Source organism: Kwoniella mangroviensis (genome assembly GCF_000507465.2).
Source record: "Kwoniella mangroviensis CBS 8507 chromosome 1 map unlocalized Ctg02, whole genome shotgun sequence".
Classification (NCBI taxonomy): Eukaryota; Fungi; Basidiomycota; class Tremellomycetes; order Tremellales; family Cryptococcaceae; genus Kwoniella; species Kwoniella mangrovensis.
The window spans coordinates 636126-660592 of NW_027062534.1; the positions used below are offsets into that span (position 1 = coordinate 636126).

Sequence of the window (24467 nt, forward strand, 5' to 3'; positions counted from 1 at the left end):
TCAACATCGTCAACAACAACTGCATCTCATAGTATAGAGCCACCACAACACTCAAGGATGAGCACTTCATCACGTCCCCAGTCAGTCAGGGGTCTATACAGTGAGTCTCCTTCGACCCACATTGCATATCTCTTGGCTGGTAGCTGACACGAACACGCCCATAGCACCCCCAGCTGAAGAATGGGTATTCCTCCCACCCTCCGTTCAACCTCCATCCTCCTCTTCATCCTCTCCCAACCCAACCGCACCGTCCCACGTCCCATCGTCCTTCTCGGCAGCAGTGGAAGACGATGAAAACCTAGCTATACCAATGATGGGTCGACCGTTCAACTTGTTCCTTTCTGAATACCTCACAACAGCGATGGGTATGCCATTCGAAGTGGGTAAAACGTTATTACAAGTCGAATACAGACCCAGAAAGAGATATGCACCAGACGAGGATGTGGAGGGGATAAGAGAAAAGGAACAATTTGAATTACAAGATGATCAAGTAAGTTGCCCTTCAATTTACAATGAGAAATACGAAGGACTCAAAACGGACGCCGCACCGCAGATAAGTAATCCCGAAGAAGCAGATATGTACTTCTCAGATCGACTTGCTCAACCACCTGCACCACTCGCTCCTCCCCCTGAGATCTTGGTGGAGACAGATGCCTCGGGATATCTACCTGATCGTGAGTATTACGGTCAAAATACTACTTACCTCAAATCTCCTTTACCTTCGTTGGGATGTATAAACATCATTATAGTACAACCTATCTTATTAAGTCCCGTCTAAAACGATGTTAAGAGTCTGACTAATCCTACTTTCTCAATCAGTCCACCCATCTTGGCTTCTCAACGACGACCCAGAGGTATCCCGCGGTAACGGTGTATGGGGTATGATCCGCCGAATTCGCTATACCCCTTCCGAGGGTTTACCAGGCCTTTGGAAATCTCAACTAATCTCCACTATCCATTCATTCCTATCCAACATCCTCCAACCATCCATTCACTCATTCTTACTCATCCTTACGCCCAACTCACCGGTCAATCTCGATATCTCACTTAGCGCTCTACCCAATCCTGCTATCCCCTTAGCACTTCAGGTTACATCTCACCTTTTTACCCATCTGTTACTTTCTCCTCTGGAATTGATCCGAACGAGATTGATCGTTTTACCTACTAGTCACCCTAGTACTCCATCAAGCGTAACGATCTTCAAACAAGTTATAGAAGATGAAGGTGGTTTTTCAAATTTATATTTCCACCAAAATCTTTTATTACCTTCTATACTTGAACATACCCTTCGACCATTACTCACATTGAGTATACCGTTAATTATCGAAAGACAATTCAAGATATCACCTGATTTCTCTCCCATCACCTATAGTCTCATTGACCTATCTTTGGGATTGTCAAGTCTGCTGGTTTTGTTACCTATCGAAACCGTTAGGAAAAGATTACAATTACAATCGAGATCGAAAGAAGGTGTCAAGCACAAAGAGATGAGATCGATTGTCAAGTTAAGAGAGAAGAATTACGTAGGGATTGTTGAAGCTATATGGAGGATATTACAGGAAGAAACGGGAGTGAGAAGGAAGAGGAAGATGAGTGAAAGGGATGAAGGTGGTTGGTTCGCTGGAGTGAGACAATTATACAGAGGCGTGAGTATGATATCCTATGTCTTTCAATTACCTTGATTTCCTCAGAGACTGTAAGGATGATGACGACTGATTATATGTTATATTGCTTGATAGTTCGGTATGGCCGCTACTGCCCATGTGATGGTGTTTGGCTTGGGTCTAGTCAGCCAAATGTTGAGTAGTAATGATGGTGGTGGATGGAAAGAGATTTAGAAGGATCATTTCTTTGGATTGGTTGCTCATGATATTTCGGTATTATCATTTATTGGATTTTCTTTCTTTGTGGGGTTTGACAAGTAGATTTTTGTATTAATCTATAGTCTAAGTTAAAGGATAGGATATGCATGTTAAAGCATTACTCTACTGTACTCGACCTGTTGTGTTAAGAAGATCGATCGTGGAAACAATACGACGGGCAGACTGATATTGTTTATATTTAGTCATACATTTACTTATACAGAAATCAGATTTGGGTGAACAGTATCCTATTATTGTTGGGATCACCTAATCTAAGCAATTTCTTTCGGTCTTATGATATTCTCAAGAAATGCATCTCATATATGTATTATCTACAAATATCGACCAGTTAATACCACCTAGCTCCTAACCCGCCAAAAGGGACATTCCTTCCTAAACTCCTACCCGCTAGACTTGGCATGCTAATTACGCACAAATGAGGTTATCAGTGAACAACAATGCATGAAGAACAGGTCACGGTTGATACTCACAAAGTCACAGGGAAGTAGGCACACATAAGCGAATCGCCATCTAGGCCGTTAGTCATGTTAAATGTAAGTTGATCGAATCGCTATTGACAGTCAAATCAGTACGAAAATCAATGCAAGATGATTGAGTGGGACGAATCAGGTTGGGGAAAGTTGATGATGACTTACATTGTTCATGGTTGCAAATTCGTATGTGTAACTCTTAGTTTCCTGATTCGTAAGAGGACATGAAGTATATTGACATGCGTCCTGACCCCGGACAACAAAAAGTTAGCATGCTTGATATTTATAGTTCCATTGGAAGCCAGGCTCAAAAATAAAGACTCACAAATGATTGTCCGGGATAAGGGAAATGCTGTTGACCATCTGACATAGTTTTATCTCTCGCCACCAAGTTCGCTCGTGGTGAAGTTGAATCTTCAGGTGAAACGTATGTGAGAGTTATAGTGTAGTTCCTATCATATTACAACGAAAAAAACAAAATTATCAGTGATCGTCCGTCTTTCTCACATCAAAACAATTATGTAGAGGGAGATGAGATACCGAAATCAACTCACTTTCCAGCTTGGAGATGGCACGGATCCAATATAGTTCCTTTACCACCCTCACATGGATTCACTTTGATTTCCGTGACCGTACCTTTGGTATCGGAACAATGCTTATATCTGATCTTCTTGCTCTTATCGTCCGAGGCGGAGGTAGAGGGAGTCGAGGAGGTATCAGTGGATGTGAATGTAGATGTGATACCGGCAGCTTCCGCTACGGTTGCCGTTGCAGAGACTATGGCAGATGAAGAAGACGTGTTAGATACCATCGATGTTGTTGAAGCTCCTGTACCAGCCGAACTAGTCGTTGTGGAAGATGCAGTTGAAGTAGAACTAGCAAACGAAGTGATGGTTCCACTATTACCATTAAAGCCCGAAGGTAAGATCCCGACCATCGAAGTAATGGCGGCAGCCGCAGCGGCCGTGATGTCCATGTCCATATTCGTATTCGTGTTCGTGTTCGTACTCGTATCCATATCCATTCCTGCCATAACCATGGAAATGGAGGTAGGCTGTAACAGCGAATCACCTTGGTATTCCACTGTAGCCATATTAACAGCTGTGGACGTTGGAGTGACTCCTGAATCTCCTGTATTTTGCACAAACAGATCCCCACTCGAAGTTACAGAGGCCGTAGGAGAAGTGGTGACTGATTCCACTTGGGGTTGTGCTTGGGCGAGTAACGTTTGCGGGACAGTGTTGATTTGCCATAAAGATGGTAGATCCACTGGTACTGGTGTGGGTTGTGTGTCGTCTGAAATCGATAAGGATAGAGAAGCAGTGGGTGTATTGAGAGAAGGAGGTAATTCCAATGCACCTTGCCCTTGACCTTGGGCTTGTCGACGAAGTAAAGCGGGTAAAGGTAATTTCGGTCCTGAATGGTGAGGTAGTGCCACGGTCATACCTGGTAGACCAGCGAGGAGGGGTAAAAGGGAAAGTAAAGTTGAAGTGTACATTTTGAGAGATTGAAATTACCAGTGGTTCTATTGTTGAAAAGATGGAAAACCGATCAACGGGTTGGGATTATCGGTATGTCGCCGGGACTGGTGAGTAGGTATCAAACCTGCTTTTGCTCTGCTAAGAAGGGTGGGTGAAAGAGCAGGCGAGGAGTGGTGGATTGCGGACATGATTATATGTAGTGTTGATTCGCCTGATTAGGGCAGAAGAAATTGGGTGTTGGTTCATCGTTGTAGAAGTGAACGAGGAATGGTTTGTCTCAGATTGAGATATAATATTGAAGGATGTGACGTATAGACGATAGATCAGGCCGGATCGAAATAAGTGGTTTGTCCAAGTATCAGTTTGACTCGTTGATTTTGATTTTGATTTTGATTTTCGATATGGTATCATAGATGTTGCTTGGTATGTAATATTCTGTTGATGTGTATCGTGTGCCGTGGTACATTGTCCTCTTCTCCTCCCCCCCGCACAATTTATCTTCGGACTCAACCATCCCACTTTCTTTCAAAATGGTATTGGTCCATAAGCCTCACACTGCCCTTCACACTCCTTGAACATCCTGTTGCATTCTCTAGTATTCTTGGACTGTTCGCATTGATTACATCTCACACCTTCTCTGCAGAATTCTGATTGTCGGATTTGAAAGGTTGGGTCAGCTTAAACTTAGTATACCACGTATCACAACAATCGTTCCAGATGCAGCGGCCAGACATCACTCGCCTCGATACGGCACTCGCAAAGTCCACCATGTATGTGGTAGCTAGTGTTAGGCATCTTGGATGTATCACACTCACCCTTCGATCCGATTGTCCCAATGGGATTCCTCCAATCTCCATCTTTCACACATCTCACATCAAAATTCGGGCAGATCCCTTTAAGCGCATTTTGTACCTCTATAGGTGAAGCTGAAATGAGCGACACAAAAAGTAGTGAGGTGACTGCGATCGTGACTCTCATGGTTGATAAGAGTGCTGATGAAGTGAAGCGATAGTGGACGGATGATAGATGAGAGATGAGAGATAAGCGATGAGAATTGAGTTTGAGATGGGAAGAGATTTGATCGGTTATCTGTGCTCGGTTATCTACGCCAATCCCATGACGTATGACTGAGGATATGGATACTTTTCGTCTTGCGATAACAAATAGATCATTCTCGTGCCGCTCTAAGGCATAGGTATATATACATATAGATACATACAGTGCAGGATACCCCTCACGTCTCTGATAACCAAGCTGTTACACCCACGCACTCATACACACACAGACCAAATCCATCAAGATGTCTCAACCTCGCGATCAAAAAATCAACAAACTGATGTCCGTCCTCCACCTGATCCCCCAACCACTCCCAATATACACCTTCTTCTATCCCCTCAACATCATCCCTCACCTCACTCCGAACCTGTACGAAAGATACCCCTATTTCAGTGTCACTCGCGAACCTGCTGGAGTGAGCGTCGTAGCTGCCTTACCTCCGGGTGAGGAAGGTGTGGTGGTAGATGGAGAAGTGAGGGGGTTGAAGGAGTTGGGTGATGGTGATGCTGGGAGGTGGTTCGGGCCTTGGAAAGCTATCAAGATCAGGGGACCACTGTATATTGGTAAGTGAGCTGTTGTCTAGCTAGATAGCGGGGAAAGAAGAAATAGGCAAGGGGGAAACGATGGAATGACGGTGAATTAAAGGGTGTGATACTATCACATGGACGAAGAGAATTAGTAGAAGGCAACAAGAGAGCTAACGATAATTGCAATACATCGCAGGCTTGACCGGGATACTACATGAATTCCTCACACCTCTGAGATCAGCCGAAATCAACATCTATGCGATATCGACGTGGTAAGTGAAATACACCGAGGTTCCTCTAGAATACTTTTCTAATTGTTTAATCATCCTGTGACCTGATGTCCTGCATTTGGGGAAATCATAGGCCTACAGATTACATCCTCGTACCTTCAGAGAAACTCGACAGAGCCTTGGATGTCTTGAAGAAAGACGGATGGCAGGTGGTCGAACAGCCGAATGAGCAGACCGATGAAACGGGTAAGATGGTATCATAGGTGTTGCATTTGATTATTTCTGCTATACTACTCCTATCTATACAGATATACCGATATACTGGTGACAGACATGAATCGCGGATGTAAACTACATGTGATTTTACTGGTTGCATCCTGCAAATGAGGCTGCTCCTTCATATCTGATTGAGAAAGGATATGTATGACACGCCACACCTCTCGATACGATCGCGGCGATTGATTGATTTCTTTTTGATTTTCTGGTGATGGGATGGGGTGTCACGTGATCCACCCGTCATGGCACTAAGTTGACCCCCCGTAATGTTCACACCAAGGACGCGTCTCTCTTTCGCAAAAAGTCACTTCACCACTCTACCAACTCGTCTCTTGATTTCTCAACATGACACACTCTGACACCATACACCACCCTGCTTGAACTTTTTTCATCCTCATCCCCTTCTCCTTCTTGATCCCTTCTCCCTCTTTCATTCTCGATTGCGACTCATCAGACCCACAGAACACATCTCATTCCACTACAACACCAATGTCATCCCACTCAACCCCCCTCGAACCCCTCAAGCGCATCCCTTCAAGGATGGCTACACCCACATCAGTCAAACGTCAACGCGTGTCCGTCACTCAACACCACAAGTACATGACACCCCACCCATCCTCCGATATCAGTATCGAAGACAACCATCCCATCAAGTACACCGCTGTTCCCGTCCCAGCACCTATTAGGGTCTTATCAGGTGGACCATTGACACCGTCCACATCGACCGTGGCTTTTTCATCATCGCCCAACCGAAGACTCATGATGAGTTCTTCATCTCCTACGAAACACTCCCCTCGACAGCAAGTACCAGAAGCTAAATTCGATCATGAGTTGGTATTGGAAGAAGGAATGACATTGATATTCGGTAGACACCGACATAAACAATCTAACGCCAAATCCTCTTCTTCTTCCCTCTCATCCACTATCCCATCGCACCTCCTCACTCTCCTGAATCATCCTGAGAATGAAAGTAGAGTAATTCATCTATCGAAAGACGCATCACACGCTTCGAGGGTACATGCCGCTATCGAATTGGTGAAACAAAACACCATCAGGATGATAGTAATCGGTCAAAACGGTATGAAAGTGAAGGTCACCAAGAAGAAGAGGGGTGTGAGATTATTACAGAATCAGAAATTCGACTTGGCACTGTCTTCAACGCAGTCAGTAGAGTTGGATTTCTTCGGCAGTAAAGTGTTGGTCAAATTACAACCCCAAGAGAAAGAAGAAGAGAGGGAAAGGCTGTTCTCTTCCAGTCCAGTCAAAAGTCTGAGGATGGATATGGGAATGGGTAGCTCAATGCCTCCTTCGAGTCCACCTATGGTATCTATGGAAATGGATGATGACGATGTACTTTCAGAGCCTGAGGAAGTCGTCTTACCTCAGCAACCTCAGTCACTTGAGATAGTCATACAAGCGCAGTCGCAAAAACCCCAAGAAGATGAAGAAGACAGACAGTCTAGACAATCATCTCCTCTTTCACCACCTTCCGAACCTCGTCATTCGCCTTTACCCCAAGTAGAGGACGAACCAATAACTACCCAAGTAACAGAAGAAGAGGAAAAGCAAGTTAAAGCTGAACGGATCGAATCGATCTCGCATACCAGTCATGGTCATGGTCATGGTCACGGAAGTAGAGCCAACACACCTGTAGTAACGCCACCCGTACCTAGTGATTTGGATTTACCTGCCATCATCGCTTCGACAGTGGTCTTTTCAGGTTCGAGTAAATTGAGTTTACCCGATTTGGTCAAACATATGTTAGAGGTGAGTCCTTCGTATTGCATATACAGTATGAATGCATCTGTATATGACACAAAGCTATCGAATTTGTACTGATTGTTTTGTCTTCTCGTCTACTACAGTCCCAACCAAGTCTGAAAGAACATGGTTCCGAGAAAATCTGGTCCAGCTGGGTACACGATGCGTTGGAAGGAAATAGGATGTTTGGTAAAGTCGAGAGACACGGTAAAGTGAGTTTACCCATTTCGTTCAAAACTTCGGGGGGAGATAATGCTGACTGTGCTTTTGTTCGCTTATAGGACGCATCGGGTCATCCGCTTCTACCGCATTACTATTATGACCCATCATCCGATCCTGATACTTCCCGAGCTTCAGAATTGGGTGCGCTAGTCAGACCACTCAGGACTGCTCAGAGGACTGGAGGGAAGACTATTGATTGGAGGCCTGTTGGAAGGGGCAGGAGGTCATAAGGGTTTTGTGATCGCCTGGTATAGGTAGATGAATACAGTCTTCGTTTTCTCTCTTATCGATTTGATTTTGCTTTGCTTGGATTGCTATTCTCACCTGCTTAATTATTGTCGATCGCTCAAGGATGATTACATATATGAATTTGATATTCTCAATGTGCATTTCTCTACTGACAGGTCGACTCGACGGTATTGTACTGGTATCATACATGCAAACATACCATACCATGGACTGATTATCGAAAAGAAAATTGAAGGATAATATCTGCTGCTGCTCATTCACGATTTTCGTCCTCCAGCTGGTAATCTTTCCTGTGTGGACAATGACTGTATCCAGGATCATCAAGGAGTCTGAGACCAAAGGATTCATCTGATCTGTTTCTATAAGTATCCTTTCATGTAAATTTAAGGTAGGGTGAACGGTAGATCCTTTCATTGATGCTCCTGCATTGCATGTCAGTCCACAGTCCACTATCTACCGGATGTGTATAGTTGGATTTGATGAGGTTCGATCTGATTGATGACGATGACCATACCCATAACCACTAACCATAATAACCAGGTATATACATATACAGTACACTAGAGCTCTTGCGATAATGTCCGCTGACACTGATGCTGATAATACCCAAATCAAGAAATTGGACATTCTAATCGTAGGAGCTGGAATAGCAGGTCTGAGTTTTGTATATGCTCTAAGACGGAGTGAGATATACCAGAAGGGTTTAGTAGGGTATAGGATTATAGAAAAGAAACAAGGTGAGTCGGTTGTCTCTTTTTTTGGAGGCCGTGTGTCGTGTGCAGTTTATATTGGAGTATTGTGCTGATTGATAACTCTTAATTATTTGAGGAGAATAGCACCATCAATAGATTTAGGTTATCCAATTCATCTATCCTCTGTGAGTTCACCTACCGTACTTCCCTTTGACTCGTATCTCCTTGATGCCTCATCCAAGCCCATTCATACTGATCGTATCGTACTCGAATGTGGCACGATAGGCATCTCGTCAAGCCCTCAGAGACCTCCTCACACCATCTGATCTAGCCAGATTCCAAAAAGCCCAATCGACCATACCGATCTATCACGATGGCTTGACGGTAGGTAATTATAAGGGTGAGGCTATGTGGAGGACTATACGTGATCCAGGTGTGAGATCGATGATTGAACGTGAAGATCTGATGTCGATCTTGAGGGATGGAAATGATGAAGACAAGGTGGAATACGGGAAGGAGCTCCTATCTCTTGATGAGATTGTGGGAGAGGGGAGAGTAGAAGTGGTGTTAAGTGATGGGGAGACGTTCAAAGTGGATTTGGTAATTGGTGAGTCAAAGTCAAAACAACCAAAATCCTTTAAACGCGAATTTCTCGTTGAATGTCGTTTTTTCTGAAGTCAATCAACTTTTGAATTTTGTAGGTGCAGATGGAATGTTCTCCCATACTCGACAACTTTTATATCCCAGCCAAAACTCATTAGAGAAGTTACCTTGGACAATCATGAATTCACGATATACTTCCCCTGAAGTACTTGGATGGTGTAAAGACTTAAATGGGATTAATACAATTGTGGGAGATTCGTTCTCAGCTACTATAATTCCTTTAGGCCATCAAACTCAAGCTCAAGCTCAGAGTATAGAAGAGGATAGAGAAGACTTGAAGAATCAGAGTATCGCTGGAGGAATTGAGGATAACGATCAAGTTGGAAATTTCATTGATGAAAATAATCGAGAAAACAAACAATTTATCGATAATCCTACTAACGGTAACGCTAACACTGATCATACCCATATCAATCTCGACAGTCATACAGCCAACCCATCAGTCTACGTAGCTCTGACAATCCCTTCTAAATGGCTCGAACCATCCTACTGCACCAAATTGTCCAAATGCACTTGTGAACCCACCATTCACTCGGTGTTCCTCCGTCAACTTGAAAATTCCGATGGATGGCCTCGTAGAAAGGGTTTTCAGATGTATAGTATGAATAAAACAGTGGCAGGAAGGGGAAAGGTCATTTTATTGGGTGATGCAGCTCATGGGATGCCTCCTTTCTGTGGGGCTGGAGCGGGAAGTGCGATAGTAGATTCGGTGGAGTTGGTCAAAGTTCTCAACACAGGAATAGGTGAGTATCATCATTTCTGTTTTTTAAGTTTAATTGTGATGTGCCAGTTAATATGGACTGTGCATTGTCATCTCGGTTGCTTGATCATTCGTTCGGTTCATTTAATTCACGGTAGATAATCTCAATTCCTCATTGGGAGATTACATGACTCAGAGTCAATTACGAAATGGCCCGTTGATCAAAGCATCCAAGAGATTACTCTGGCTAGCACAGGGACATACGGAGTTGTCGTTGATAGCGAGGAGAGTGGTGTTCTGGGGGCTGGAGATGAAAGAGAGGTTGAGTGGGAGTAGACATCGGGCAGAAGTCCAGCTGAGACAGGTCATAGAGGAGAATCGAAAAGGTAGTGATGAGAGGGATAGGAATGGGCATTGGAATCAGAACGGACTAGTACCTGTAGTACGGCAATGGGCTGTGGCCGATGAGCCGTTCGCGAATATATACGGTTGAGGTTGGGAACTTTTGGAGCGCTGAGAACCTTGGTTCGTCCAGGATTTGCTGTAAAGTCTAGTTCAGTACGGTACGGTACAATAGCGTCATGTATGTGTACTAAGCTGACGTTCTTTTCATGGACTTCAATTATGTCAGGTAAAAAAAGGTCGATAAAATCGATCGATACGGTATGCATAACGGTTTGAACTAAGAGACACCATAATGGCTCTATTTTACCATCCCCTCTGAATAGCTCTTCTCAAACTCTCATACAACTCCCCCATCCCTTCTTCCCCAGTGACATATCTCCCTTGATTAGCGAGATCCATCTCCCATCCAGCTTCCGTATCACTCTCAAGCTCTCTTTCTCTTCCGCTCTCCCCTCTTCCTCTGCTGGCCCGTCTTCCACCATCACCCACGTACGATGATGGATCCCTGTCATCTCTCAATCCGCCACTTAGATGAGGCAGTGTCTTCTGACGAGGCATCATGACTTCCTCCTGGTGGTGATGGTCGTACATATTCGATCGTGTAGATGAATTAGTAGATGATCGAATGATAGGTTCAGGTAAAGGTCTACTCGTTCTTTTGGTAGGTGTAGGTGGATCATAAGGGTTGGACAGAGGTGCGCAATACGATTCTCTAGGTGCTATCGATGGTCTACCACTTGACGATTTACCGTACGTTCTTGATGTTTGCTCATATGGGTATTCTCGATCGTATATACCTCCTATCCCACCTGATGATCGTCGATTGGTCGAATAATATCCTTGAGATCTCCCACTATCATTATCGTAGACATCGCGAGCAGAAGATCTCCTGGATCTGTCCGAGGGGTAGGTGTAATAATACGACTCATCTCGTTCTCGTTCTGACCCCAGCTCTCTTCGTTCTCTATGTCTATGCTTATGCCTTCTATCCCTTCCCCCTCCTCTATCTCTTTCATCGTACATAAATCGTTGATTCCTACTTCCTCTTCTCTCATAATCCACCTTAGGTACTTGCGTAAATCTCTCTTCCCTACTCAAACTCCTCCCATTCTCATATTCTCGTGAATACTGTCTTCCTCTATATCCCAAAGTAGGTACAACCCCTACCCCGTCTGCTACAACCTCTTTTCTTTCTCTAACTTCCACTCCTCCTTTGGATTCTGAAGGAGCAATAGCAAGGGAAGAGGCTGCTGCAGCTTTCTGTTTGATAACACTCTGCCAGTCATTCTCCACATCCTTCCCCAATCCCGTCTTTCGAAATACCCTAGATCTAGCGCAAAATATCAATGCGGCGATGAGGATCAATCCGCATATCGATATAGGTAAGGCAATAGCTTTGATATTGGGTTTACTAGGTTGTTCGTTCGCTGTCATGTTGTTCGCATTGGGGTTGGCATTGGCATTGGCACTGAGTTGGGTGGGCTGGGTGTAAGAGTAAGGGTAGGAATAGGTAGCTTGGAGAGGAGCTTGGATGATTGGCGTGTTTGAGTAGATGGTCGGTGTTGCCATGATTGTCGGCGTTAGAGAGGCTAAAGACGATATCGATGAGAAAAGCTCAGTGCTAAATTCTACATCAGATGAAGAATACTATTGACCTGTACTTACTTGCTATACTTTTCATCACAGTGGGATCGACTTTGACCGTACTGCCAGAGATGGGTATGGCAACTGTACTACTCAGTGTCAGGGGACTTGTGACTACTGGAATCGTTTCTGAAGCAGTCCCAGTCCCAGTCCCAGCGAGCTCATCACCTATCGCATTAGTGAGAGAAAGAGAACTAGCAGTAAGCATTGGCGTAGGGATCACAGCGGTGGTAGGATTAAAGGGGGAAGCGACGTATGCTGTGATGACAAGCAAGGAACACACGTTCAGCACCAGGCCTTTTTGGATTCGGACACGACGTAAGGTATATATATATATAAACTCACCATTAGGTACACCACTATCCCCTTGCACCCCAAAGACAGGGGAGTTGAACGTCCTTCCTTTATTCGTTGGATTATTCATTGAAAGATACAGTTTTTCAATAGATTGCGAGATGACCGGCATCGTCCTGTTTCAACACAATATCAGTATCAATCCTCCATATTGGCCTGGCCTTTCTTCGTTTGTTCACAAGGATATTTCCTCCTGGGTGATTAAATATCTACTCACACAATAGCAGAATACGTCCCATCTCCATTATCCTTCACGTCAGGCCAATTCTCATTCCCGCAATCTGCTGCCGTGGATGTACCGGAAGTAGAAGTGCAAAGTGAAAACGAGGGTGAATAGATTGGACGAGGTGAACTCCTACATCATCCAATATCAGATTTCAGTGAGAAATTCTCTTCGTTTGGTATTGTTTGACTCACCAGGTGACAGTCAATGATCCACCTGAAGGTAGTATATCTCCCGAAGAGGGTGAGATCCACTTTATACCATTCCGATAACCATCATTCACATTTGAAACTGTATATCCCATATCACCCTGATCCTCTGACCCATTCATACCATACCCCGATCCCATGTCATTATCTTCAGCATTCGAGCTCGCATCGTACCCTCCACCATTATCTCCATACTCATCAGATTCGTCGTGATGTTTTCTCGCCCGTACTATCAGAGGTAGAACGAGGAAGAGAGACACGGTCACCCCGTTCTGAGAGATTCGCATGATGCCTATCGAAGGCGTCTCACCCAGCTGAGAAGACGCGTTGCAATTCTAGTCTCTCGGATCAGGCTGTTTTGGGTCGAGTAAAGGAATGTGAGAGGATGGTGGTGGAAGACGCCAGCGTCTTTCTGCAGATGGGGTGATGATACAAACAACGGAGAGAGGGGGAAGAGGGGAAAAAGGAAGAAAACCAAAGAGAGGGATAGAAGGCAAAATGGAGCTGAACCTAGTATGCGTGGTATTTCTCATCATCATCAGCCAGCTTCATGCATCGGTGAGTACGAGTGGTATCATCTCAGCAAGTAGTAAAACGTCCGAAACTTGTGAGAAAGGCAGGTAATGATCTAATCTCGAACAAATATCATCTATTTCAGTCCAAATCAGAATTTCGTTCATCATCGTTCTTCAGCATTATCAGTATCACCAAAGACCGTGACTAAATGTCTCACCTTGATTGACTTAGCTTAAATGCATATATACAAAAAATGTCCCCAACTCGTTAGAAATTCAAATACTGTTTGAACCAGTATATCTAAAATCTATGTTCACATGTGATCGCCTAATAGCTTACACCATGTAAAGCTTGTTGTTCCTTCGTCATCATCGGTGTGGTAGATACCGATTCTGAATCTTCGAATGATCTCTGACCTCTCAGACCCCATCTACCCAACATCGCTTTATCCTCGTCCCATCCTGAACATGGAGTGGTGAGCATTCGTTCTCCGGTAAAAATCGCGTTGGCTCCTGCCATGAATGCCTGTGAGAGTGATCATCAGTTGGCCTTTTAATGTGATGATGTGAGAAATCTTGCATGGTGAGGTATGCTCATCGATGATTTTTGAAACTCACCATAGCCTGTTCGGTCTCTGAGAAGGTGTGTCGTCCGGCAGCCAACCTGATAATAGTCCGGGGTAAAACTATACGGGCAGTAGCGATGGTTCGGAGGACAGTGTGGACTCCGACAGGCTATCACATATCATCAGCTAACCGCCCAAGCCCTTCCTTCATGCGTTAGCTCACGTCATTCTTTTCCAATGGAGTACCTTCGATAGGAACAAGCGTATTAACAGGGAACGATTCGGGGTGTTGTGGTAATCTAACGTAAGATTCTTGGTCAACTGGATGCTGGAAACGTCGGCTCTGCAGCAACTCACCTCGAAACCTCATGGATCAATCCCACTCTATCTTCGTCCTGTTCTCCCAAACCCAAAATACCACCTGAACAAACGGAGATACCAGCTTCTCGCACTGCTTCGATAGTAGCCAATCGATCATCGTATGTACGGGATGTAATGACCTAATTTATTGACATGCGTTGTCAGCTCGATATGAGGACACGTAGATACGATTTGTAGCTCACCTCTGGGTAGAATTCTCTAGAAGTGTCGAGGTTGTGGTTGTACGCGCTCAAACCAGCTTCTTTCAATCGTCGAGCTTGGTCTGGCGAGAGCATACCTAGTGTGGTACATACTACAAATCCGAACAACATCTGTCAATACACCTTGCTCTGCTTTGTCACGAATATGATTGGGGTAGTAGACCGAATCGTGTTGCCAATGATCTGGACTCACCTTCCATACCCATCCCTCTAACCTCGCTGACCATCTTCAAGATCTTCTCGAAACCACTCTTCTTACCCGCCAAATCCCTCCAGGCAGCGCCCATACAGAATCTCGTTGAACCATTCTCCTTAGCTTCCCTAGCAGCTTTCAACACAGGTTCAATATCGATTAACCTTGATGCTTTTGTTGGGGTTTTGTAGGATGATGACTGAGAGCAGTATTTACAGTCTTCTGTACATCCACCGGCTGAACATACGTATAAACGGATCAGTAAGATCAAGGAAAAGGCGTTCCGATGCTGTCCGGACAGGTGACCACTCACTCTTGATGTTCATCAAAGTACATAATTGGATCCTCGAAGCATCCTGATGCATCCTATGGACAGTTGCCTATTCCCCTTTGATCAGCTCCCATCGTCTGTGTGCTTCAGCTGAAAAAGAGAACGTACAGCTCTGTAGATGGTTTCCATCAAAGGCGCATCGAAGATTTTCTGGATCTCTGATCTCCTCCAATCATGTCTGACATCCCCATCAACGTATCTTGGCCTAGCTTGAGACGAGGTGTTGGCAGTGGGGTTGGGAGGGAGGTAAGGTGGATCGACGGCCACTGCGTGCCCTCTTGTACCCCTCACCAAAGGTGCAATTAGGGTCGGTCGAAGTGCTTTGCTAGCTAAGGCTGGCATGTTGGTATGATATGGTTTTGATTGGGTATCTTGTAAGAATGATGAGAAGAAGAGGAGGAAGAAGGGAAGATATCAGAAGAGGACTTGGGAACAGGAAGTAGGGAAGTTGGGCGGAATACCTCAATCTATGGGTGTCACTTCGTTTATTTGGGGAGGAGATGGTGGAATTACAAATCCAATTAACGGCAGTAAATTGCACCGATTAGAGAAACCCCATGTTTTCCTAATGAGCGATTACAAACCCACCTTATCTCTTGATCGGGTATACAGTTGCCCTGAACAACCAACCGGTGACACACGCTCTAACCAATTCCGAAGCTCCCTTTTCACCTCACCCTCATGGCATCGATCACTTTCTCATCCCTCACTCCTCGTCCTCGGACCGGTTGGACCAACAGAAACCAACGGGACTCCGACGATCCCCCGCTTCCATATATGTTATCCACTTAGGCATATCTAATCTACATATTATCGAATATATCCGCTTTGCCTTGGACAAGACGGATGCAGGGTACGAGTCACGATGTCAAAAGAATTCACGACTTGCTCCAAACAGGATCTACATTACTTACCCTCGGACCAGCCCGTGTTCAGCTGTAAAGGATGTTCATGTGTTATTGCTTTACAGGATGAATTGTGTTCGAAGGGGTTCACAGGTGGATCAGGCAAAGCTTTGTAAGTTTATGGCATCCATCCTCTCAGGGCATCCAATTAACTGATGATGGGGATCGTTCGTGACCAGTCTGATCAATTCTACTATTAACACGAGTTTAGGTAAGAAGGAAGAACGTAAATTGATGTGAGCTATCATACTCCATTCCATTCCATTCCATTAGAGTGATACTGGACTGAAGCCAGTTTCGTCGTGTATAGTACCGGTACACATACATGTGCCGATCTCCTCTGCGCATCATGTGGTGCGTCATTGGGATGGAAATACCTCAAGACGCCTACGGCGGAACAGAAATATAAAGAGAACAGGTTTATATTGGAACAAGCCAAGATAGTGAAAGAGAACAATTGGTAATATGAGGCGTATTATCTTATTGTTGTCCTCTATTTGAGATAGATCCGTTGTGAGTTGTATCTTATATCCATTATGTCTGTTGTCATCGGCTTTTTGTGCTTCTGTACTGTTCATGTATCTCTTTCCATCTTTCGCTGTGATCGAATCATCCTTTGGCAATCCCAAAAACGACGCGCTGACCACCTAACACCAATCGATCGGAGCCGTTATGCAACTGACCAATCCTTCTTCTTTCTTGTTCTTCTTTCTCTTCAATCGTACTCATCCTACCAAATGATGACATGTCATAACACAACTATACTGTGATCCAGCCTCAATTCATCTTGCCGCCGCACAATGAAACGTCCTCGTGAGACCTCCCCCTCCTCTTCCCATCGACCACATACCCGTCCTCGGTTGACCGGATCCAACTTGGAACCTGTCAATACAAATGCACCACGTCGATTCCCTCATTCTGCTCCTGTACCAATCAGGGGATATTCGACTTTCCATGCATCATCATTCGAGTCTCGATCCCTTCAAGATCTGCAGGACGACGAACTTTCCGCACCAGGTCGTATTGAAAATGAAAATCCTCATTACGATAGTATCCCAAACCCACTAACCGGGCAAGATTTTCCTTCGGATCATCAAGTCGACATTTCAACTCCGGAATTGACTCATTCGCCCACACCTCCCGCTGACAATGAACCATTTCCTGCGTACATCGTAGTAGATAGACACTCCCTTCGACCTCTGCTCGGTTGGACAACTTACAAACGTCTCAATCGGTCAACGGGGTTATTCGAAGATCATCTAGTCGGTGTCAGTGAAACGAATGTACAAGTGATGGGATTGATACCTCAAGCGTTTAATGGGATGGACGAGATGAAAACTGCTCTATGGAGTATATTCAGACCTTGTGGGAAGATTGTGAGTTTCACCTCAATCGTATCCCAGAATATCCTAAATGTTCCTTCAGGTGTGTTCGAAAAAGAGTACTGATGTATGATCGGATTGGATGTATAGCTCTCGATCATTGTTTTCAAAGAATTCGAATACCACTCTTTATATACTGCTCAGATAGATTTCGAAAATCGTGGAAGTGCCTTGAGAGGTCTGCGAGTGGTAAGTTGCTTAGATAGATTGTTGGGCAATGAGCTGACGTTATGCTGGGTGTTTATTGTAGAACAACGGTTATTTTCATAATTTCACTTGGCATCCACTCAAGATCTCCAGAAGAGCTTATAATCATTCTTTATGGGTGAGTCATTTGCTTCAGCTGTTCTCAGCTCGAACAAAGATACAGTAGTAGACTAATGAAGAAAAAGTAGGGAATCGTCAAATCATCAGAATTGTCCGAACTCCAAACACGTCTCTTAAATTCGAATAAGAGGAATATCCAATTCCCACTTGAACTCGAAACTATATATGGTGATCAGTTCTTCACCAACTTCGATCTACCGATGGCACCGTTGCATCTCGAGAATTATCGATCGTTTGAGGATTTAGGCGAGGAATATCGACCCTCTTTGATCGCACTTGACAAAAACGAACAACGGCAGGAACATGAAATTGCCTCTTTCCCTCTGAGTTCCAAGCGCACTGAGATACATCGAAGATTATCAGTGGAGAGGAATAGGATGAAGGAACATGTTCATCCTGAACTGGTAGGGTTGGTAGGGTATAATTGGCAAACTGGCAAATTGGATCCGCTGGAGGTACAGCAAGAGGAGGACGAGGAAGATGGGGGCTGTGAGGAAGATGCAGGGATGGAGATGGATGAGAATATGGAGCATGGGACTGGAGAAGGAGAAGGAGAAGATGGATGGATGGAACTTGTCATGGATCCTTGGGATGAACGAATGTAGAATGGTATAGTATGGTCAGGTTATTACTGGCTGGGATAAATTAATCTTTTGGTACATTTCTCTTTCGCTTTCTCTCCAAAACTCATTCTTCCTCCGGTATCTTTTATGATCATCGTAGTGTATTTAAATGATCAGTCCATCAGCACAAAACTCTCAAGACCAGCAGGAAACTCCTCTTCTTATGCTTAGTAATTCGTTGATAGTTCAAATCTCGAGATACAATATGTTAGTAAAGTATGAATCTGCTCCAAGTCACGCACGTCACTCTTTTCTGCATAGAGATATGTGACTGTAATTAGATAAAAGCAGCACTGCAAGTATGATGATTGAATGTTCGAAATGTCCATGCATCACTTCTTTTTGATTGTTTCTCTTATCCTCTGCTATCTATATACAGTATCGAAAATACGATAATACAACTCAAGAGAAAAATAATTCAATCTTGTATAGTTTATTTGATTCTTATAAACATGTCTCGACGATCTAACATGATGGAAATTTATTTTTAAATTACCACTCAATCTCCTCTGGGAAGTATTTCTTGATCAGGCATTGATAATATTCCTTCAACTCATCTACGTTTGGTGGAGCATCAGATTTTGAGTAGAGATCGTACGCTACGAAACAAATCGGTAAAATCAGATACTAATCTCATGACATACCATACAGTTGACGGATATTACTCACGATTGAATGCTCTGACAGCTTTCAGAGCTTGTTCGTCCTCTTCTACCATGAGATGCCTGTAGGCGTTTGATCCTGCTCGATGCCAAGGGTAGAACGAGTGATATCTACGCAGATGGGACCAAGACAGATCAGCACCATAGTGGGAAGAAAAGGTACGAGATGGCATTAAACTCACCTGATCATCCATAAACCTTCTTTGGGCAAGTTCGATTGGGTTTTGCAAATGTGATAGAGGTACTACAACAAAGCAAAGGTTAAATATCAGTATTAAACTCCCGTTCAATTTTCACCGAGCTTTCGGTCATAGTCGCTCACCTCATCATGTCCAAAACTGATCATGACATTCTCCAATCCACAATGTTCCTCGTAGATACCCAAATCCGTTTGTAATTTCTCGTTGTAATAATCTGGGTTTTCCTTGAAACTCTCAGGACCGTAGATGATCTCGTCGACGTATTTACATCCTACTACGAATGTATCGCCTACTACATCCCATTGACCGTCTGCACCGAAGAAACAAAGTAATTTGCCTAAACATCGATACCATATATATTAGTCAATTGGTCGATTGGTCTAAAAGTGGCGGGTCTCGTCTGGAAAATCGTACTCACCCAAATCATGTATCAGACAAGTCAATTGCATCCACTCTGGCTTGCCATCCTTCCTTGCTGCCTCTGCTGCCTGCAAGGCATGGACGATCTGAGGGACAGAAGTGTCGGGATCGGACTCGTCCACTAGTGTGTTGAGTAATTCGAGTGCTTCCCATACGCCCTATTTGCAGCAATACCAGTACGATGCATCGTTGATTGAGCGTGATGATGATCACTCACCATTCGTGCTCTAGTAGTCTCTCTGAATTCTTTTCGCATGCGTAAATTGTATTTCAATGTTTGTTTAGTGTGTTGTTCCTGTTGAATCAGACCCACGAATCAGTATGATTCTTCTATGGAAAGTGGCGTTGAGGTCTTTTAAAACTGTTATTGTAAACTCACTGCATAAAAGTTTTTTACTCTGTCACAAGCATTTTCATATTGTCTGAAAACCGATTTATCCTTCTCGCTATCGAATTTACTGTCACCTTCAAAATCGTTATCGTCCTGCTGACTCTTTTCGGTTTGGGCTTTAGCATTTTGTTTAAGTTTGAGCAAGTTGACTTCATCAATTTGATCTGATACCTCGTCCATAGCCTTGGCTCGGGTCTTGATGTAGTCGGTTATCTCTGGAGCGTGTACCATTTTGTGAATTTATATGCTTCTAGAATTTTTTGTTACTGAGTAAGTAGATGTATTTGATTGCTAGAATGATTTGAGAATGGTTTGAAGTGAGTTGTGGGGTAAAACGTAACCTGGTATCTCGCATGTTTATATATCTTCTCCTTCCATGCTGAAAAGGCGTTGGAGCTGAAGTAACATCAAAGAAAATCTTTGTACAGCTCAATCGCTCAATCCTCGCCGGACCGGGACCGGACTTTGAGAATTGACAAGCATCATCATCACGATCAAAACAGGAGAGGGGAGGAATGTCGATCATACCCCAGAGATACAGCGAGGTCCGATGACGGATAATCCCATAAATGGATTTTACGTATTTCGCCAATTCCCATTTATGGAGCAGAGGGAAACCCTGGAAGGGGAGGGGCAAACGAATCTCATTTTGCACAAGTTACTGGATGAACGGTTAAACCTCTGTTCCGATGTCGGAATGAAAAATGCCGGGATCGGATGACACGTGTTTAAGCGATGCTCGTCATACTCGATTGGAATGAAAAACTGACCTTGAAACGATATGTTATTGGATGGACTGTTCATATTCGCGGATCATCAATGCAGCTGAACGGAGAAGAGGTCTGTTCCAGCTGAATGCTTGATTGCGCGGCGCAGGTCAAAGGAGTTCAGATGTCGTCATACGTTCAGATCACGAAAACAGCAACACCCCTTGTTTTCTCAACTTCCTCCTTGTGTGAAGATGTGAAGATTGATCCGACCGTTGCAAGAGTTAACCTTGCAAGTCGATCTGCAACGGGGGGAAGTATCGGTTCAAGGTATGAACAGCTCTTTCTACCGCTACGTCGAAGTAGAATTGCAGAATCGAAGATGAAACAACAACCGCTAAGATCACGTGATCTATCTTACACGTGTCTGAGCGTGGTGACGATTCCACTCGATATGATCGGCTCAAGCTCAATACTCACACTCTGTACATCTCACTCACACACAGAATTATGATATACTGAGTCAGAGCATCTTTAAGCTCTGACAATAGCTAAACATGCCCACCGTACCGATCCTATGCTTCAACGACGTCTATAGAGTATCTCAGAAATACAATCCTCAACCCGGTGCACCACCCACGAGCTCATCCGATTCACAACATATCAACGTATCTCAATTCGCCCAGCTGCTCTTTTCCGAGAGAGACAAATGGGCAGATCGATCAGAGACAAAAGGAAAGGATACACAGCCAGTGAAAGATGGATTGGTATTATTCGCTGGAGATGTATTCAACCCTTCGGTGGAAAGTAGTATATCGAGGGGAAGTCATATGGTCCCGCTGCTTAATGCGCTGGAATTGGATATAGCTTGTGTGGGCAATCATGATTTTGATTTTGGGTGAGTGAGACTACACAACATAATTATACTACCAAATCTGGTCTTCTTCTTATTCTTGATGCTAAAAGTGATCTTGACATCGTGAATCTCGAATAGGTATCCCCATTTGACCAAGTTGATCGAGTCAACCACCTTCCCCTGGCTCTTATCGAATATCATAGATGAGAAGACCGGTCAAGTACCTGAAACATTAAATAAATACTGGATAACTGAACGATGCGGAGTGAAAATAGGTGTTATTGGCTTGGTCGAGCAGTACGTGTCATTTCTTACTGGATCTTCTCAATTATTGATTAATGGGTTCACAGGGATTGGATCGATACTATTCCTTCATGGCCTAAGACGTTCAGATATCGACCAATGGGAGAGACTGCGTTGGAGCTATCGAGAGAACTTCGTGATCCCAATGGACCGCATCAGGTAGACCTCATCATCGCCCTTACCCACTGTAGGGTGCCCAACGATATCAAATTATGTAATGAGCTCGGAGCTGTGGCTGCCAAGCCAGGCGTTGAAAATGAGCATGGTGTGGATCTATTGATAGGTGGACATGACCATATTTACTATGTAGGTGCCCTTTTCATAAGTGCGGTAGATGATATAGACGAGTGCTAAGCGGATAAGTACAGATCGGTAAAGGTCAGACTTCATGGGAAGGATATTCAGGTCGACATGACGCACCAGGAACGACGGAGGATCAAGGTGTAAGGTGAGCTCATACCATTGTCTTACTTTCTTGAGCTCATAGGGAAATGACTGATGTCTTCGGAGACAGGTTGATCAAATCAGGAACCGACTTCAGAGATCTCACGTCCGCCTCACTCGAATTAACACCTACGAAATCTGGATCGATCCGTAAACATCTCATCACTTCCCTCAAAGGGAAACATCTATACGTATTACCTTCTTCACCATCATCGGAATCCTTCGATACGATGGTCAAATCATTGTTGGCCTCTGTATCGGAAGCAATCCAGAAACCTGTTTGTTTCACCTTATCGCCATTTGATGCTAGATCAGAAATCGTTAGGACGCAGGAAAATGGTCTGGGTAATTGGATTGCGGATGTGCTTTTGCATGCTTATGCGGAAAGCATGTTAGATAAGAGCAAGAACGGTAACGGCACTGGTAATACACCCTCTAACGGTAATACCCCTACTGCGAATGGCGGTAATGGGGAAGATAAAGAGTGCGCGGATGCTGTTATCATTTGTGGTGGAACATTAAGAGGGGATTCGCAATATGGTCCAGGAAAGATAACATTAGGTGATATATTGGGTGAGCTATCCCACTCCAAAAGACCTGTTGGAAAGTAGCCTTAGCTGATTTATGATTGTATTGTTTGTCAGAAATACTGCCCTTCGAAGATCCAGTGGTCTGCATCGAAGTAAGCTGCTTCTCCTACCTAGCAGTTTCGTAGCTGATGATGAATGAATGTAGATTGACGGAGCGGGCATATGGGATACGCTCGAATCGGCTTTATCGAAATGGCCATCGCAAGAAGGAAGGTTCCCCATCGTCTCTGGTTTAGCAGTAAAATGGGATCATACTAGACCGCCCAATCAACGTATCATATCCATACACAAGACGAAAAAACCTAAAAGAGTAGAGGACAATGATGACGATGAAATTGAAAATCCACAAGATTTTGTCGATTTCAAAGAACAGGACGATGGTACGAGAGTGGTTGTCAAGCAGAAGAAATTGGAGTTAGGCGAGGAGATCAAGAGGGATAGTTCGAAGGTTTACAGAGTGGTATGTTCAGGTGCAAAGCTTATACCTAGATATGTATAGCAGCTGATGGTTGCTCGTGATAGATTACTCGAGAATACATGGCTTTAGGCTATGATGGGTTTACGGACTTGAAAAACAGGAAGTATATTGTGGATGATGAGAATGGACAGATTATGAGTAGTATACTCCGATCGTTCCTGTTGGGTAAGTCCAGTAAAGTCAAGGTTTTCAGATTGTTTTACTCTTCGATTCATGAAGACATGGGCTTACAGATGATGTGGTATACTTCAGGCTCATCATACATATTCAGACACAAACAATTAGAATCAGCCGCCGCAGCCCACCTATCATCTCGAACGGACAAAGTGTTATCAAGGGCTAGAGCTCAACATCAACATTCACCTTCATCGTCCTTATCATCTTCACCACAATCTAACAAAGGCTTCTTATCACCCAATTCCAACTTAGCCAACTCTCATCATAGTGTGCTCAGTCCGGTATCTGAGAGATCGGCAAGTTCAGCTTGGGGTGTACTTCGTCGACATGTCGTACAGCACGATTGGGGGACTATAAGGGATGCATTACACGTGGCTAAGCATGAACATATGAGTAGTGTGGATGAAGTTGTGAGTTGTCCATTTTACAACTCGATATTCCATTGGTCCCTCCAAATTTCACTTGCATTTTCGTTTCATTGTACTCTCGATGTATAACAAAGCTGATCATTCGTAATCCTGTATCAGGCCGGTCAGGCAATGCGACAGCAACGCCAACATGCCCCTCACATGCCAGGCGAATGGAAACCCCGGGCCCCGACACCTTTACCAGGATCACAACCTGTGAAACCAGCTGAAAATGCCGATGATGATTTATTGGTCAATCAGGAGAAGAAAGAATTAGAGAATCTGAGCGATGATCTGGCGATTGTCTGTCCGCTGATCGATGGAAGGATGAGGGATGTGAGTGAGGGAAAGTCCTAGTAGGTAT

General features: G+C 44.2%; 11 protein-coding genes across 11 annotated transcripts; 7 read left to right on the forward strand and 4 right to left on the reverse strand.

Annotated features, from left to right (window-relative positions):
- Positions 1–57: 57 nt before the first annotated feature.
- I203_105326 (uncharacterized protein) lies at positions 58–1838 on the forward strand (the record flags this gene model as incomplete). The annotated part of the gene is made up of 5 exons (XM_019144492.1): positions 58–100; positions 165–490; positions 554–674; positions 820–1646; positions 1740–1838. 5 exons carry the CDS (start codon positions 58–60, stop codon positions 1836–1838), a joined length of 1416 nt encoding a protein of 471 aa, XP_019005827.1.
- A 373-nt stretch (positions 1839–2211) lies between these two features.
- On the reverse strand, positions 2212–3851 carry I203_105327 (uncharacterized protein; the record flags this gene model as incomplete). The annotated part of the gene is made up of 5 exons (XM_019144493.1): positions 2212–2284; positions 2354–2433; positions 2519–2599; positions 2679–2805; positions 2908–3851. 5 exons carry the CDS (start codon positions 3849–3851, stop codon positions 2212–2214), a joined length of 1305 nt encoding a protein of 434 aa, XP_019005828.1.
- Positions 3852–5134: 1283 nt separating this feature from the next.
- On the forward strand, positions 5135–5910 carry I203_105328 (uncharacterized protein; the record flags this gene model as incomplete). Its single annotated transcript, XM_019144494.1, has 3 exons — positions 5135–5453; positions 5614–5689; positions 5781–5910. 3 exons carry the CDS (start codon positions 5135–5137, stop codon positions 5908–5910), a joined length of 525 nt encoding a protein of 174 aa, XP_019005829.1.
- A 502-nt stretch (positions 5911–6412) lies between these two features.
- I203_105329 (uncharacterized protein) lies at positions 6413–8136 on the forward strand (the record flags this gene model as incomplete). Its single annotated transcript, XM_019144495.2, has 3 exons — positions 6413–7690; positions 7789–7896; positions 7966–8136. 3 exons carry the CDS (start codon positions 6413–6415, stop codon positions 8134–8136), a joined length of 1557 nt encoding a protein of 518 aa, XP_019005830.2.
- Positions 8137–8732: 596 nt separating this feature from the next.
- On the forward strand, positions 8733–10703 carry I203_105330 (uncharacterized protein; the record flags this gene model as incomplete). Its single annotated transcript, XM_065517747.1, has 5 exons — positions 8733–8892; positions 8992–9032; positions 9133–9454; positions 9549–10271; positions 10369–10703. The coding sequence occupies 5 exons, from the start codon at positions 8733–8735 to the stop codon at positions 10701–10703; spliced, it is 1581 nt and encodes a 526-aa protein (XP_065373051.1).
- Positions 10704–10918: 215 nt separating this feature from the next.
- Positions 10919–13332, reverse strand: I203_105331 (uncharacterized protein; the record flags this gene model as incomplete). Its single annotated transcript, XM_019144497.1, has 5 exons — positions 10919–12204; positions 12281–12517; positions 12605–12729; positions 12831–12968; positions 13031–13332. The coding sequence occupies 5 exons, from the start codon at positions 13330–13332 to the stop codon at positions 10919–10921; spliced, it is 2088 nt and encodes a 695-aa protein (XP_019005832.1).
- A 556-nt stretch (positions 13333–13888) lies between these two features.
- Positions 13889–15573, reverse strand: I203_105332 (biotin synthase; the record flags this gene model as incomplete). Its single annotated transcript, XM_019144498.1, has 8 exons — positions 13889–14086; positions 14179–14295; positions 14350–14425; positions 14484–14626; positions 14690–14799; positions 14901–15137; positions 15214–15280; positions 15340–15573. The coding sequence occupies 8 exons, from the start codon at positions 15571–15573 to the stop codon at positions 13889–13891; spliced, it is 1182 nt and encodes a 393-aa protein (XP_019005833.1).
- Positions 15574–16096: 523 nt separating this feature from the next.
- On the forward strand, positions 16097–16600 carry I203_105333 (uncharacterized protein; the record flags this gene model as incomplete). The annotated part of the gene is made up of 3 exons (XM_019144499.1): positions 16097–16248; positions 16316–16372; positions 16447–16600. 3 exons carry the CDS (start codon positions 16097–16099, stop codon positions 16598–16600), a joined length of 363 nt encoding a protein of 120 aa, XP_019005834.1.
- A 336-nt stretch (positions 16601–16936) lies between these two features.
- I203_105334 (uncharacterized protein) lies at positions 16937–18450 on the forward strand (the record flags this gene model as incomplete). Its single annotated transcript, XM_019144500.1, has 4 exons — positions 16937–17512; positions 17609–17707; positions 17769–17843; positions 17914–18450. 4 exons carry the CDS (start codon positions 16937–16939, stop codon positions 18448–18450), a joined length of 1287 nt encoding a protein of 428 aa, XP_019005835.1.
- Positions 18451–18960: 510 nt separating this feature from the next.
- I203_105335 (uncharacterized protein) lies at positions 18961–20372 on the reverse strand (the record flags this gene model as incomplete). The annotated part of the gene is made up of 7 exons (XM_019144501.1): positions 18961–19067; positions 19138–19241; positions 19313–19374; positions 19453–19667; positions 19749–19908; positions 19968–20045; positions 20130–20372. The coding sequence occupies 7 exons, from the start codon at positions 20370–20372 to the stop codon at positions 18961–18963; spliced, it is 969 nt and encodes a 322-aa protein (XP_019005836.1).
- Positions 20373–21405: 1033 nt separating this feature from the next.
- Positions 21406–24460, forward strand: I203_105336 (uncharacterized protein; the record flags this gene model as incomplete). Its single annotated transcript, XM_065517748.1, has 11 exons — positions 21406–21746; positions 21843–22001; positions 22055–22313; positions 22376–22455; positions 22522–22862; positions 22929–23024; positions 23096–23133; positions 23187–23501; positions 23564–23684; positions 23772–24106; positions 24224–24460. 11 exons carry the CDS (start codon positions 21406–21408, stop codon positions 24458–24460), a joined length of 2322 nt encoding a protein of 773 aa, XP_065373052.1.
- Positions 24461–24467: the final 7 nt, after the last annotated feature.